This window comes from Melanerpes formicivorus, unplaced genomic scaffold, assembly GCF_026170545.1.
Source record: "Melanerpes formicivorus ecotype bairdi unplaced genomic scaffold, bMelFor1.0.p_v2 SCAF_23, whole genome shotgun sequence".
NCBI classification, from domain to species: domain Eukaryota; kingdom Metazoa; phylum Chordata; class Aves; order Piciformes; family Picidae; genus Melanerpes; species Melanerpes formicivorus.
In genome coordinates, this window is record NW_027142375.1 from 253732 (window position 1) to 270415 (window position 16684).

Below are 16684 nucleotides of genomic sequence, written 5' to 3' on the forward strand. Positions count from 1 at the left end.
AGGGCAGTCTCTCTGGTGCTTGAACTGGGCAGGGATGTGGAGAAGAATCAGGAATCAGTCTGACTTTGAAAGGGAAAGAAAAAAAAAAATAAATCATCATAGTATCATTCAGGGTTGGAAGGGACCACAAGGATCATCTAGTTCCAACCCCCCTGCCATGGGCAGGGACACCCCACACTAGATCAGGTTGGCCAGAGCCTCATCCAGCCTGGGCTTAAACACCTCGAGGGACAGGGCCCCAACCACCTCCCTGGACAACCCATTCCAGGGCTTCACCACTCTCATGGGGAAGAACTTCCTCCTCACCTCCAGCCTGAATCTCCCCACCTCCAGCTTCATTCCATTCCCCCTAGTCCTATCACTACCTGAGATCCTGAGCAGTCCCTCCCCAGCCTTCCTGTAGCCCCCTTCAGATACTGGAAGGCCACAATGAGGTCACCTCAGAGCCTTCTCTTCTGCAGACTGAACAGCCTCAACTCCTTCAGTCTGTCCTCACAGGAGAGGTGCTCCAGCCCTCTGATCATCCTCCTGGCCCTTCTCTGGACACCTTCCAGCACCTCCACATCCCTCTTGTAATAGGGGCTCCAGAACTGGACACAGTACTCCAGGTGGGGTCTCACCAGGGCTGAGTAGAGGGGGAGGATCACCTCCCTTGCCCTGCTGGCCACACTTCTCCTGATGCAGCCCAGGATCTGATTGGCTTTGCAGGCTGCAAGTGCACACTGAGAGCTCCTGTTGAGCTTCTCCTCCCCCAGCACCCCCAAGTCACTCTCCTCAGGGCTGCTTTCCAGCCAGTCCCTGCCCAGCCTGGATTTGTGCCTGGGGTTGCCTCGACCCAGATGCAGGACCCTGCACTTGCTCTTATTGAACCTCCTGAGATTGGCTTGTGCCCACCTCTGCAGCCTGTCAAGGTCCCTCTGGATGGCCTCCCTTCCCTCCAGCTGTCTGCTGCACCACACAGCTTGGTGTCATCAGCAAACTTGCTGAGGGTGCACTCACTGCCACTGTCCATGTCACCCACAAAGGTGTTGAACAAGACAGGTCCCAGGACTGATCCCTGAGGGACTCTGCTTGTCCCTGGCCTCCACTGGGACATGGAGCCATGGACAGCCACTCTTTGGGTGCGGCCATCAAGCCAGTTCCTTATCCATCTAGTGGTCACCCATCACACCCATGTGTCACCAGTTTGGAGACCAGGATGTGGTGCGGGACAGTGTCGAAGGCTTTGCTCAGCTCCAGGTAAACGACATCAGTTGCTCGCCCCTCAGCTATTAATTTTGTCACCTGCTCATAGAAGGCCACCAGGTTGGTCAGGCAGGATTTGCCCTTGGCAAAGCCATGCTGACTGTTCCCAATCACCTCTTCACTATTCTTCTGAGCCAGTAGTGACTCCAGGAGGATCTGCTCCATGATCTTTCCAGGCACAGAGGTGAGACTGACTGGCCTGTAGTTCCCTGGTTCCTCCTTCTTGCCCTTTTTGAAGATGGGGGCAATGTTTCCCCTTTTCCAGTCTGTGGGGACTGCCCCAGCTTGCCATGACTTTTGAAATATAATAGAGAGGGGTTTAGCAACCTCCTCTGCCAGTTCTCTCAGTACCCGTGGGTGTATCCCGTCGGGTCCCACGGACTTGAACACTTTCAGGTTCTTCAGGTGATCACGAACCTGATCTGCACTTACCATGGGCAGTTCTTCCTCCCCATCCCTGGCATTGTCTTCCATAACATCAGGAGTGTGGCTAGAGGCCCTTGCAGTGAAGGCTGAGGTAAAGAAGTTATTAAGTACCTCAGCCTTTTCCTCATCACTTGTGACCATGTCACCATTTTCCTTTCTGAGGGGGCCCTCACCTTCCCTAGTCGTCTTCTTCCCATTAATATACCTGTAGAAGTTCTTAGCGTTCCCTTTAATCTCCCTGGGTAGATTGAATTTGAACTCTGCTTTGGCTTTCCTAACCAGGACTCTTGCTGCTCGGGCAGCTTCCTTACCTCCCCCCTGTTCTAGCTGTCCTTCTCTCCACTTCCTGTAGAGTTTCCTTTTAAGTAATAGTGTGTCCAGTAACTCCCTGCTCATCCAGGCAGGCCTCCTAGCATTCTTACCAGGAACAGTCTGTTGCTGTAGGGACATCAGGTGCAGGTGAGATGACCCAGGAGCTCTCTGGGTTGGTGTGCAGTGTGTATGTTGAGTTCTGGATGCTAGGCTGGTGTTAAGCTAGGAGGGAAAAAGCTTAGACCAACTTCTAACTATTCACACAGTGACTATAATGAATTGATGTGTGTTGCCCCCTCTGAGTTCATCCCCTCTCAGCCAGTCACCTGCTGTGGGATACACTGAATGTCCCCAGTTTCTACCATGACCCAGTAGGTGTGACCAGGCCCCTCAGCAGAGACCACCCCTGGGGTTGGTTTGCCCAGCACTGGCAAGCCCTCCACCCTGTTTTCAGAATGGTCTGTAACCCACCACAGTCACCCACCCCCATGTGGCATCATGGGAGGACAGACAGAGACAGCTGAGGGGCTGCCCTGCTTCTTATAGCCCCGACCCAGGGATGCCCTTCTTGGTAGGGTTTGCGCCTTCAGGACACAGCTGAGTTTTTGCTGCACTTCGCTTCTCTGTGAGAGCTGTTGCACAGCTCTGCATCTCCAAGCATGTTCCACCACATTCCCCAGGATTTACTACCCCCAGATCACCTTGCAGTCAGTGCATTTCTCCCTGGCAATCGACCAATCTCTTCTGTCTGTTGCTCTCTGAATCTTTCAATGGTTTCAGCTTTCTGAGCCTGTGTTGGCACAACTCCTGCTCAGGGCACTGAGAGAGAGACAAACCTTCCTTCTGTCCTGTGGTTCCAGGAAGGGCCCTGGCACTCTCAGGCAGGCACCAACAGGGTAGCAGCTGTGAGGTGACATCAGCCTTGCTTGGTCAACCAAGTGGAAAGCAAAGAGTCAATCTCTAAGGAGTGGAGCAAAAAGCAAAGTTTAGACCTCATTTACTCACAGTGTAAAGCTGTGAGTAGGTTTCCATGCACCCTAGAAAAACACTGTGCAAGCATCTCATTTTCCTCTGGCATTCATTTAACTCGGAAAGCTGTGAGCTGATGCCGTTCAAAAATGCACAGTCAGCATCTGGTGGTACTGGGAGCACCGAGGAGAGAGTTGGGAAACTGAGAAAACACAGGGGCCACACTGGGGAGGAGATCGGGAAGGCACTGGGAGCACTAGGAAGGGAATTTGGAGTTACGGGGAGGAACACAAAGACGACAGGTGCCACGCTAGGAGAGCAGTTACTGTTACCGGGAGAAGACCCCTCCTGACTCTTCCCGACTGCTGCCCGCCGCCGCCCCAGCGGTGTCTAGTAGCACACCACTATCCCCGCCCCATCGCGTCTCCCAAACGGTGCCGGCTCGGCTCCGGGAACTCTGCCTCCGGGAGCCCCCCACAAGCAGAGCCAGAGCACAGTCCTGCAGCTGCCAGAGAAAAGCCCCAGAAAGCAGCAGAGGCTGGCGCAGAACAACCAGGAACCCGATAGCCCCGGCGGGCCAGAGAGCGCCGTTTTAAAGCCGCCAGCACCGTGCGCACGAACAACCCTCGCTGCGGCGCACGCGCTGAATCCATGGCAACGATCGCGACGCTATCGCCCTGGCGGGACCGGAGCCTCGCTGCGGCGCAGGAGTTGTACCCATGTCAGCGCTCGAGTCAGGCTCTCTCTCCCTCTTCCCTTCTCCCCCTAACAACTTTCCAGCATTTCAAGCATTCAGCGCAGTTCGCTGCAGCGCTGAGCGCCCGCGGGGCGGCACACGCCGCGGCACGGCTGCAGTGCCGGCCAGTACACTCGCGGGGGCAGTCCTGAGCACTGCCCGGGGCGTGGGCAGCAGCTCGGCCCGGCCCCATTCAGGATGTTTTTGCATTTAAATCAAACCCGCACCACACACAGGTAAAAGCCTCTGTCTATGATGAGTACAGACGCAGGCTGTGCTTACAGCTCAAGACCCTGTGTGACTTTATTACGATTCTCACAGCCTTTAAAACAGAGAGGGGAGACAGGGGGTGGTTTCCAAAGCTTTGTGACACAGCAGTCACTCCAACTCCTCCCTCTCCAGCTGAAAAGGAGAGGTTCTGCTCCGCATCGCCTCACACAGCACCAACATTGTGAAATGTTTTGTGGTCCCCTCCGAGACTTTTCAGCACTTTCGGGGGGTGCCCCCAGCCCTCACTCACCTGCTCCTCTGCTGCAGCATCCTCCTGCCCCACGTGGCACAATCAGTCCGCCGAGAATCCCCCCACTCTCTTTGATTCCCTCCTCAAAGGCAGAAAGTAAAGCAAACTGCCCAGCCAGCAGCTTGTTCCTTTCCTAGTCAGATGTGTACACGTCCCCCTCCCCCAAAAGGGGAGCTCTGCTGCAGCAATGAAGGGGGGGAGGGAAGGGTCCCCCACAAACAGCTGCAGCTACTCCAGCCCCTGTGCTGCTGGCTGGTGGCTGCCCCACGGTGGGGAATGTGCCAGAGGTCGATGACTCTCACACCCAGTTTGGGTTGGTCCTCTCGGCAGCAATGCTGCCCTCGAGGCCTCCATCGCACATTGCAGGCAGGTTCCTCGACGCTGTCTTTGGATCTCAGACACACGCACCCTTGGATCCTCCTGAAGCGATGCAGCCTACTGTGGTGCTCCAGCGCCCTACAGTCTACCCCGAAAGCTACTTCCTAGACTTGCATGGAGCAGAAAGAGAGCGGAGTTTTCTCTGGCTAGGAACAGGAGACTTCCATGTCAGAATGCATGCAGGGACTCCCTTGGTGCAGCAGGAATCATTTATTGGTACAGAACAAGCAGTTTATATAGGGAAAATCGAGCAGGCTGAGCACTTCCCTGACATTCCTGCACCACTGCTGCTCATTGAGTTTTCGCCATTGTTGTCTTCATCCCGTATCAGGTTGAGCTTCTCCAGCATGGAGGCAAGCGTCCTCCTGTCTCACACTTCAGGTTGTGTACCACAGTCAGCTCTCCTTTATCACCAGGCCATCCTTCCAGTATCAGCAGCCTGTAGTAATTCCTTTTGAGCAGCACTCCCCTGTAGCTGTAGTGCCATCAACCTGCTTTTGAGAACTGACTCCTGCTACCAAGTGCCTCGCTGTAGTGCTGTGCCATAGCGTGTTGCGCCATAGTGTGCTGCGTTTATTAGTACCACTTGGTGAAATCCACACAACGTTCTCTTAGTAGAACTTCAGACCAGCTTGTTAATTGCTTGTCTTAGCTACCTCTGAACAGGCAGGTTTAGGATTAGTTTTACACATATTGTGGGTTGACGCTGGACAGCAACTAAGCATCCACATGTCTGCGTGCTCCTTCCTTCCTGCAGCAGGAGAGAACAAGAAGAGCAAAAGCAGAGAAACTTGCAGGTTGAGATCAAGTCAGTTTAACGACAGCATGAAGTTTTACCTAGAAATTTGACTGTCCTTGGAGGTAAACTTCTTGAAGACGAAGCACAACCATAAACCCAATAGAATACACTGAATTTTGAAAGATTTTTAAAACTTCTAATATGCTGAATTCTGTCATCTGATCATGTCCTTGCAACTCCCACAACCCCAGTGAAGGATAATCTCTGACTGCTGGGTACTGTGAGCGGCTGAGGCCAGCCTTCTGGGACAGAATCTTGCCCAACTTCATAATATAGACAGGGTCTAGCATGCAGGAAACGTTATCTAAAGACCTGCAAGGATTACAGGTGGTAATTTTCTGTGTAGTGTCTTCTGTATGGTTCAGTGTTCTTGTATGGCACTAGAGGGTCTTTTGCTGATGTGGGCACTCTCTTTTGTATCATGTGTTTTAAAGTGATCCTGTACAGTTGGTTTCTTAATCCTCCTGTGGAAATCTTCACAGAAACATTGCTACTAGCCAAAGCATCAAAATTTAGCCATATTCCACTCTGAGTTATTTTTACCTTACTACCTAATACTATTGCTCTAATTTGTGCAGATGCATTCTATTATTATTTACCTCCTGTCAATAGTGTGCAGTCCTCAACAAGCATAAAATGTTTGTTGCCATAGGTATGCTTTGAAATTTTTATTTCCAAAATGTGCAACATGTAAGGCAATTGCCATGATACCAGCATGAAAGTTTTTAATCCAAATCAGTAGTTGATATAAGAACTAAGCTTTAAGCTTCTGTCTATTACTCCAGTGCAGATTATTGTATTAAAAAGAAAACAGCTGGTAGCTGCTCCTAGTCTCTGACCAGGGGGGCTCTTGTGCTGTTTGTTAATTGTAAGTACCTGTAAATATTGTAAATATTGTATATGTTGTACATATTCATTGCATTCCAATGTAGATTGTAGTTTTGTCTGTAAAGTTCTATACAGAGAGAGTGACTGCCCATTGGAACAGGCTGCTCAGGGAGGTGGTGGAGTCATCATCATTGGAGGTGTTCAGGAGGAGACTTGACAGGGCACTTGGTGCCATGGTTTAGTTGGTTGGGTGGTGTTGGGTGATAGGTTGGACACGATGATCTTGAAGGTCTCTTCCAACCTGGTCTGGTCTATTCTAGTCTAGTCTAGTCTATTCTTTCTCAGCGAATTTCAACCCACTACATCCAGATTCCCTTTCCTAAGCAATTTCTCAGCTACACACATATGAAAAATCTATTGTAATGAAGCAAAACCATACAATCACCAATGTCACTTCTACTCAAGAGCAAAAACTTCTTAACTACACAAATAAGAAGACTTTTATGTATGTTTATTGAAATGAGTAAATTAAATACCTTCTTCTTAAACTAATTATTAATGTAGAAGTCAGGGTGAATAAAGCTCTTACATATCAAACAAGCAATTCTCGCTGCAGAGAGCCACCCATCAAGGATGGCAGCAAAGAAAATCCTTGTCAGTGCCATTTTGCACAACAGGCACAGCATTAGTTAAACACTTGCAAAGCACAATGTTGCGTTAGTTCCTCCAAAGCCAAAGGAGTTTGTCAGTGCTATACGCCGGCTTCCAGTTTGCCACTCCTGAGCTGTTAGTGGAACATAATTGAGATCGAACTCTGCCTCTGTTTTCTCTAAGTTTAGAGTAGGTGGCAAAATTCCATGGTAACAAGACAGTGCAGTAAAAGCTGCTTCAATAGCTCCTGCAGCCCCCAAGAGATGTCCTGTTGCTCCTTTTGTTGAGGAAACTGCAATGTTGTATGAGTGATCTTTAAAAAGTCTTTTGATTGCCTGATTCTCAGCAGCATCTCCTAGAGGTGTAGAAGTTGCATGGGCATTGACATATGTTATGTCTTCAGGTTTGATCCCAGAATCTTTTATTGCTGCAGACATACACCTAAGGGGAAAAAAAAAAAAAAAAAAAAAAAAGAGAGAGAGAACACTGAAATTCCTTTTGCAGTTCTGGCATTGACACACATGTACCAACCAAAAGGAAAAATATGGGGGGCCTTAAAATGGTGATCAAATGTGAAAATCTGTGTGACATACTTTATCAGAGACGCAATGACAAGAGATGGATTCCTCTAACTAGTCACACAAGTATCTACAATTAGCTACTGGAGAAACATCATAGTGGTGAGGCCCACAATAAAATCAAGCTTGTTGCTAAAAATGCCACTACATGACTACAAGACTCTTTTCAATACATAATTTGAATGCATCTGAAAGAAAATAACTTCCTGAAATTATTACAAAGATTTAGCTTCCTTCTGTCTCTCTCGTGTAGCAACACATTAACAGAACGTTCAGTACAATAGTCCATGAAATCCCCCTCCCGTTTTAAGTAAAAAGAAGATTCCCTCCTTTTACATTTTATTTCCTCTCATATTTAGATTAGTGAACTAGGCACAAAAATTGCCCTGCCAAAGAAAAATGTTGGAAAACGAAAGAAAAACTTTACAGTCATCCTCCTTGTGAGCTTCTTTCACGTGCCTTCTAGAGGCCAGAAGGTGCTGCCACCCCTACAACACCAAGGAGATAGCAAGATTCTGATACGTAAAATGAAATTTACTGAAAGTCACACACTTCTGCTCTCACACCCTATGTTACATTGTGACTCCTGCTGACCCCTGGAATGAGATGGCCTCTATAAAACCACAGAAAGACCAGTACAGCTCCATACTGTTGTATTCTCATGGATTTCCCAAAGACAGAAGACAATGAGTCACACGTATCTCCTTGCACATACAGCTTAGCAAAGTATCTCCATGGAAGAGACCACTGACTCTTTAGAGATTTATGAACAATAAGTAAATAAAAGAGAAGCTCAAAACAAAGACACCACAGGCTATCAGACATTCAAATATTGCCAGTACGGCACTCTGCCCTCAGAAGCGTTCAGCTTAGCTTATGTTGGAGGCCACCAAGGCTCACTGTCACTACACAGTATGGCATGTGAGGCAGGAAAGATTGCAGATCAACTATGAGAGAAACTGATTATTTAACTAAATAAATCTGTTAAGAAACAGATTTACTTAAGGAGATAACAAAGTTCTTGTGTAGAATGCACTTCTGAGTCTGGCTTTGCCTCTCCTTTCCTGCACGTTTATTTCAATATGTGTACTAGTCTCCGACTGACATAACTGTTAGGAAGATGACAAAAATATATTCCCCTGGTGTGTTTTTTTTTTTAAAGTAGAAAATAAAATTCCTCCAGAAAAGTAAGGGAAGCATACACATTTCAGATTTAATTAATATATCACTGCAATAATGAAATACTGATTTGAAGACCCTATTAAAATGGATTATCTTGGGGTGGAAAGGCACATTTTGGATATCCAGAGTAAATTTCCAGTGCTTCCCACTGTGAATTTTATATGCTAATGCAATCACAAAATATACAAAGATTCTGTCACAACATATTGCCATAGCATGTTATGGGTAAACAAGTCTGAAAACCTGAGATAAGCCACTCCTGATTACTCAGCTCACACCAAAGTCTGCAGAACAATTAAATAGCAGTCCAATAGCATAGAGGGAAATCTTCCGTTATTACACTAAAAAGCTCCGATTATCCAATGAAGATGCAAACACATCTTTACGATACCATGAGGAAATCTGACCAAATTGTGTAGTGGTATATTGAACTTTGCTATTAAGTATTAAGATAGCTTCAGGTTTCCATAGGAGAGGAGAATAAACCTTTAGAATAAACCTTTATTAGAATAAACCAAACCAGGTTGGAAGAGACCTTCAAGATCATCGTGTCCAACCCATCAACCAATCCAACCCACCCAAACAGCTAACCCATGGCACCAAGCACCCCATCAAGTCTCCTTCTGAACACCTTCAATGACGGCGACTCCACCACCTCCTTGGGCAGCCCATTCCATAGCGCAATCACTCTTTCTGTATAGAACTTCTTCCTAACATCCAACCTGAACCTCCCCTGGTGCAGCCTGAGACTGTGTCCTCTTGTTCTGGTACTGGCTGCCTGGGAGAAGAGACCATCATCAGCCTGTCTACAACCTCCCTTCAGGTAGTTATAGAGAGTGATAAGGTCACCCCTGAGTCTCCTCCAGGCTGAGCAACCCCAGCTCCCTCAGTCTCTCCTCATAGGGCTTGTGTTCCAAACCCCTCACCAACTTTGTTGCTCTTCTCTGGACTCGTTCCAGCAGCTCAACCTCCTTCCTAAACTGAGGGGCCCAGAACTGGACACAGTACTCAAGATGTGGCCTAACTAGTGCAGTGTACAGGGGCAGAATGACCTCCCTGCTCCTGCTGGCCACACTGTTCCTGATGCAGGCCAGGATGCCATTGGCCCTCTTGGCTGCCTGGGCACACTGCAGGCTCATGTTCAGCCTACCATCAACCAGCACCCCCAGGTCCCTCTCTGCCTGGCTGCTCTCCAGCCACTCTGACCCCAGCCTGTAGCACTGCATGGGGTTGTTGTGGCCAATGTGCAGAACCCGGGACTTGGATGTGTTAAATCTCATGCCGTTGGACTCTGCCCATCTGTCCAGCCTGTCGAGGTCTCTCTGCAGAGCCTCTCTACCCTCCAGCAGATCAACTCCTGCCCCCAGCTTGGTGTTGTCAGCACATTTACTGATGATGGACTCAATGCCCTCATCCAGATCATCAATAAAGATGTTAAAGAGCACAGGGCCCAGCACTGATCCTTGGGGCACACCACTAGTGACTGGCCACCAGCTGGATGTGGCACCATTCACCACCACTCTCTGGGCTTGGCCCTCCAGCCAGTTTCTAACCCATCACAGTGTGCTCCCGTCCAAGCCATGGGCTGACAGCTTGGCCAGCAGTTTGCTATGGGGGATGGTGTCAAAGGCCTTGCTGAGGTCCAGGTAGACTACATCAACAGGCCTCCCCACATCCACCAGGCGGGTCACCTGATCATAGAAGGAGATCAGGTTGGTCAGGCAGGACCTGCCCTTCCTGAATCCATGCTGGCTAGGCCTGATCCCTTGGCCATCCTGTAAGTAAGGTTAATGCAAATGACATATTGACCGAAGATTCCAATGTCAGCGAGAGTACTCAGCCTACACAAAGCTCACCAACAGTATGGATACTCACACATGTAGTGTAACTGACAATTTAATTAAGTAAATTATCAAGATTAGATTAATATCATATATTTGTGTACTGGATTTAATGAGATTAACAACGATGAAGTTTTATTATCTCATGAAATAATCCAAAAGTGTATTTCTGCTATGACCCTACACCAACACCCTCAGTGGCAAGAGAAAATGCAGTGTTTAAACACAACTGTAGCACTGGCATATGACCTGAATACTTTCCCTATGAAAAGCTGAGGTGTTTTTCTAAACTCAAATAGCCGCTATTAATTCACATTATGTGTATAGTAATTGTTACAGCAAACTAGATCCTCCAACACTCTACAGTTTTCATCACTTGGGATTTCTTTAGCATCCTGGGTTAAGCTGAAACAGAACCAATACTGTTTAGTGATTTTAGTTTTCAGCTAAGTCTCTTCTAAGTAGAGTTACTGCTAAGCTGCACTTTTTGTAATTAACAGCATCGTTCTGCAGATGGTGTCTGCCTCTAGCAGAGGTAACACTTGATGTTTATAGTTACTACCAAGAATGGGTAAGCAGAAAGGCTCTTGCTTATACTTGCTTCTATGGAGACCAAGGTAACTGCTAAATCTTGTGTACCATGTTGAGGGTGCAGTAACAGGTTGCACCTGTGGTAAGCAGTTGTGGCCGGTTGACGTTGCCCCCTTAAGAAAGGGAACATGGTGGACGGAAGTTGGTAAACGGAAGGAAATAGTCTAAACTAATTTCATTGGACGAGTGGGAGGAGGCACCTTCTGAAGTGGGAGTGAAGTGGACATTTCCAGCACTTCTCAGTCAGTCTTGCTTCCGCCTTTCTACGGTGCGGCTGCTCTCTGTCCCTGTGCTGGGCTTTCTGCCAAGGCTCCGGCCTTGAGAGAAAAACTGATAAGGCCTGTATTAACTCCTTTCCAATTAACACAAAACTGCTTTTAACTTCTTTCTTTCGCTCTCTCTCTCTTCTAACCTAATCTGGGGAAAGGGGGGAAAGAGGGGAAAGAGGAGGTGGGGAACCCCCCTCTCTGCCGAGAGGGGTTCACTCTCATTTCTGTGTTACTCTGTTGTATATCTTTGTATATATTGTAGATATTGTAAATTTGTAAATATCTCCCTGCAAACCCTACATCGCTTTGTAAATATAGCTCCACTGCTTTGCTAATTCAGCTTGCGAGTTTTTTTTCTTTTCCCTTCAATTTTTTTTTCCCTTTTACTTTACAAGGGGGAAGGGAGGAGGCTTCTTGGCCTTGCCCTTCCACCCACCACAGCAGTGGACAGGACAGATGACTCTAGACTGACCAACAATGTATTCCACTTCATACGTAATATTCAGTATAAAGTTAAGGGAGCACAAAAGGTAAGCCTTCCTCTTCAGTGGCCAGTGTCTAAGGAGGACTGTGTCCATTCTTTGGTCCTCATCTGTGCATTCCTGAATCCACTTCCAGAATCCACATCCTGAATCAGTTTCCCATCTGCTCTTAAGTCCAGTCTGGGACTTCCCCAGTGGCTGCCCACAGCATCAGTGATTACAGTGTTGTAATGGCCATCATGGGGGTTGTGTTCAATATGGGTTTTGTACATATTTGTATATATTTCATCTTATTGTTATTATTCTCATTGAAGTTGTTCTACTTTTATTTTCCAGTCCCTAAGTCTGTCTCTCCCTTATTCTCTTTCTCTTCCCTTTGGGAAGGGAGAATGGTTAACAGAGTGTGTCATTCATCTAGTGGCCAGCCCAGCCCTAACCCTTGACACTATTTCCCTTTCAGACCACAAAATTCACAAGACATGCTTCTGCAGTGGGATCTTTCTTCTCTATAGACAAAGAGTGAAGGAGAACCTGAAAAGGTTCTATTGTAACAACGCTATGTAAAAAGGATGACTTTAGCAAGAACTGGACTTCACCTTGTTATTAAAAAAAAGGCAAACTGGGGCAAAACCTTACCAGAAACTCTTCAAGTTTTCAGATTTTCAGGATTTTTGAATATGAATTTAAGATTGAATAGCATTTATCTAGAAAACGCATTCAATAATTGAAACACATATACTCACTATAATTAACATAAAAAGTAGCCATCGTAATCAACATTTAGTTCTTACCTGAATGCACCATCTCCTTCTGGATTGGGTGCTGTTATGTGGCAAGCATCACCAGACAGTCCGTAACCCAAGACTTCTGCATAGATCCTAGCCCCTCTCTGTACAGCTTGTTCATACTCTTCCAAGAGCAGCACAGCAGCCCCCTCTCCCATTACAAACCCTTCTCTCTGGGAGTCAAATGGGCGACACGCCATTTTGGGGGTCGAGTTAAAACTTGTGCTGAGGGCCCGAGCTCTTGCAAATCCAGCCAAGGACAAGGGACTAATGCAAGCCTCAGTTCCTCCTGCCAGCATGACATCAGCATCTCCAGTAGCAATGAATCTAAAGGAGTCTCCAACAGCATGTGCACCTGTGGTGCAGGCAGTTGACACAGCATGATTCGGCCCTTTCAGTTGGTATTTAATGCTGATATGGCCTGCTGCCATATTGACTAAGATCTTTGGGACAAAGAACGGGCTGACTTTGTTATAACCCTTTGTTTTAAATAAAGCAGCAGTATCAGAAATCTCTTCCAGTGGAACCATTCCCATCCCAATAGCCACACCGGCATTCAAACAATCCACTTCAGACTGGGGAGACCATCCGGAGTCCTTCAGGGCTAGCTCTGCTGCACCAATGGCCATCACAGTGGCAGAACTCATGGATTTGATCTCTGACTTTGACACATAGCTTTCTTCACTGAACTGATCCTCCCCGGTTCCCCTTGGCACACAAGCAGCCACTTTACACGGGATGCCTGCATATTCTTCCTCATCTAGTGATGCAATCCCACTGTCTCCTTGGAGAAGGCGCTTCCACACAAACTGAGTCCCCACACCAAGAGGGGATACTAAGCCAATACCTGTAACAACTACTTTCCTTCGATAGGCAGGTAGTGACTTGCTGAAATCTCTTCTGTGGTTTCGTAAACACAGATTTAAATTCAGACTCCAGAGATGATGATTTGCAGTCTTTAATGCATCCCACAAGCACTGTGAGAACATGGTGGAAATTGACATCAAGAACTTCCCTGGGGAGGGGGGAGGGGGGAGAGAAGGGGGGCAGGAGAAAGACAAACACATGAATAAAGCAGCCAGTGTGAAAAATGTTCCAAGTATCATAAATAAGCAACTTGCTTTCCACATGAAAGCCTAATTCTGCCCTGCAGGAAGGGATGTCATTTCTATGTCTGTGATCGGGAATAGTATGAGTTATGGCAGACAAATTACAGAAATACATTGACTTGGTGAATGCCTCCAGTGCGCTCTTCTAGCCTGAGCTGCCAATGAGCGTGACTTTCCACCTCTGTGGACTGTGAGGCATGCTCTGGCTTTGCTGCAAAATTCCCCCCAGGGCTCTAACTGCCACCGACATCCCTAACATAGCAGTAGGCCATACACTTTCAGTTGAACACACACTTTCAGTTGAACACACACTTTCTCCTCCCTTAGAAAAATGAATGTTGATACCTGCAGGATGTCATCATCTCAACCTTTAAGTCACGTAGAATGGACTAGAAAACTCAGGAGCTACAAAACTTTTCCTGGTTCTGCCACCAAGGTAATCACACTATCTTGGGCAAAAATCCTCGTCTTTCTACCTCTGCCTACCCTTTATTAGCCATAGGGTATTTAGACTGACAGGGGACGGTACCTTGAGCGCATTCAAGCAAGATGTGCATCTCCACCTCCCTTGAAGGTAACACCACCAGACCCCACATATTGTGAGGCATGTCAAGTGATGGCAGAGGGCCACTGCTGAGTGTAAGTGGGACAAAAGGGTCATGCCAAGCAATAATGCTGCAGCATTGCACCACAGGGCCTTTCTCTCACTTCGTCTTGGCCACTAACAGGTTGGCAGCTGGACTCATTGCACACATACAGGGCACATATAGGTGCAGGGCTGAGCTCCGCCTGCAGCTACCATACAGGTTTCAGGAGGGCACCTGTTTGTCACATCATAAGAAGGGCAGCTTGACATCGACAAGCCTTTGGTAAAATAGAGGGAGCTGTATGGGGACTGCATGGGGCCCCGGGCTAGTACACTCCTGCGGAAACACACAGACCTGCTCTCTCCTGGGGTAGCCAAGCACACAGCAACATTATAAAAAGCCCCTAAACCTAGTGCTTACTAACTCAGACAGGATTTCTAAAGGAGTCCCCTTTAAATCCCACATCGAACTTGTAATTTTGATTTTTTCACCACTTACCCCGGATTTCATAAAAAGAGGTGATATGTATAATGCAACTGCAGAGGCCTTAAGGCAGTGCGTGCCTAACAGCCACAGTCTTGAACAAATGCTGTCCCCCAGCGTAAAATAACTGAGGCCTTGTCAGACCCAAGCAATCCTACGCTACCAGCCGTGCACGCCGACCAGAAAAACATGCGGAGCAATTTCTCCCAGCGAACAAGAGCTATCGGACGTCACGGCGCGTCCAAAAGGCATTAACTACCATGGCCCGCGGCAGCCTCTCCCGCAGCCCTCCCGTTCCCAGCAGGGGCCGGCGAGTTCTCGCCTCCCTCCGTCCTAGTCCTCAGCGGTAACTCCACCGATCGCGTACCCACCCCGTTCCGCGGCGGTTGGGCCTGTCTCCCTCTCCCGTCCCGCGAGGGGCCGCACCACCGGCAAGAAGGGGGAGGAGGCACGGCGGGGTAACGGCTTTGTAGGCGATTCCCGATGCCACGATTGGTGAGGAGACGCTCGAGTGAATCGGGAGTTCGGCGGTGGACTGCGCGAGCCAGAGGCGCTTCCTGTTCGTGGCGCGGGGAGGAGGGCGCGATATGGAGCCGTGGCGGCGGCGGCGGAATGGTATGGTCCGGTCCGTCGCGGTCCGGTCCCGAAGTTGCCGGTGCAGTCGGAAAGGGAGCGCAAAGCCTGAAGAAGTGCTGAGAACTGGAACACGCAGGGAAATAATCTCCTCTCCCAAAGCAGGCATTTAAAATACTCCCCACCCTCCTCCTGCATTTCAGCTAACAATGGGGAGTTCCTTACCAGCTCTGTTACTCTGTTAAAACTTGTTAAGAATTTTAAAAGAATTTTCTGCTCATCAGATACCCAGTTTAATGAAATGACAAAATTAATTAATAACTCCCCTTCTTAGGATTGGCTGCAATGCAGAAAGGGGCTGATGGACCTTGTTTAAAAAAGAAGAAAGGAAGACCAAACAGGAACCAGGACTTTCTGTGAAATATCAACATACCTCTGTCATTTTGGATAGATAACTTCTCATATATAAGCATGTACTGAAACCTCTGTTGGTACACAGGCTTTGGGAAAGATCCCCCTGTGTCCAGCACTGTAATGAAAGCATAACGTGTGAAACTCACTGATCTTCTCATCCTTCTCTAAATCAACATCATCTCAAAATTTTATTACTTTGGTACCAATTCCAGGGTTTTGAGGGCTGAACTAATGACTTTTAAACTATGCTTGTAGGAGTAACAACTGTGATATCAAAAAAAACCAAAACAAAACAAAAAAAAAAAAAAAAAAAGTTGATTACCTTGGGTTAAACATTAGGTTTCCTAAAGGACAGGTTCTATCCAAAAAAAATCACAGAAACTGAGCAGAGTGACCTGTTAGAAGCAGACAGAGCATAACCAGAGAATCATAGAATTGTTAGTGTTAGAAGGGACCTCAAGGATCATCCAGTCCCAACCCCCAACATGGGCAGGGACACCTCACACTAGATCAGATTGCTCAGAGCCGCATCCAGCCTCACCTTAATCACAAACCAACATACTTAGGAAAGCAAAGCTCCATAGACCTTTTTGTCCAAGATTTTTCACGGCAGTTCTTCCACTAACAGCATAAACCAGACATGCAGAAGCAGTAGAACCCAGGGGCGTTTATCTGCATTTGGACAGACTGGGTAGGACTGGACAAGGTAACAAGGAGGGGGCAAGGAGCAACAGTAGTTTTCCCATCCTTGTGGCTGATTTGAGGCCAAACGAGAGGCACTAAACGCTAGTGCATTCAAACACGGCCGGTGTAAGAATGGGTTTATGTCCTCTGTAACATTGCCGCTTACCCCACGAGCTTCCAAGAGCTCCCAGGGACGGAAGGCCCTACTGCAAAACCGGGACAGAGCATCGATTAAAATGTCA

General features: G+C 47.7%; 1 protein-coding gene across 2 annotated transcripts; it reads right to left on the reverse strand.

Moving 5' to 3' along the window:
* Window positions 1–6707: 6707 nt before the first annotated feature.
* OXSM (3-oxoacyl-ACP synthase, mitochondrial) lies at window positions 6708–16374 on the reverse strand. Of its 2 annotated transcripts, none has more exons than XM_068152267.1 (3): window positions 15143–16374; window positions 12599–13607; window positions 6708–7305 (listed from the first exon to the last, which is right to left on the reverse strand). In XM_068152267.1, the coding sequence occupies exons 1-3, from the start codon at window positions 15540–15542 to the stop codon at window positions 6903–6905; spliced, it is 1812 nt and encodes a 603-aa protein (XP_068008368.1). In that variant the 5' UTR covers window positions 15543–16374; the 3' UTR covers window positions 6708–6902. The 2 variants fall into 2 exon arrangements, with proteins under 2 accessions (XP_068008368.1, XP_068008369.1); XM_068152268.1 differs by lacking the exon at window positions 15143–16374 and adding an exon at window positions 14787–15116.
* Between the last annotated feature and the right edge of the window lie 310 nt (window positions 16375–16684).

Coding starts and splice junctions, on each gene's coding strand:
- OXSM (XM_068152267.1), bottom strand. CDS start 15,542: ATGCAGGAGGAGGGTGGGGAGTATTTTAAATGCCTGCTTTGGGAGAGG. Junction 13,608..15,142: donor CCCAACCGCCGCGGAACGGG/GTGGGTACGCGA, acceptor CCCCCTCCCCAG/GGAAGTTCTTGATGTCAATT. Junction 7,306..12,598: donor GAAGGAGATGGTGCATTCAG/GTAAGAACTAAA, acceptor TTTTCCCCTTAG/GTGTATGTCTGCAGCAATAA.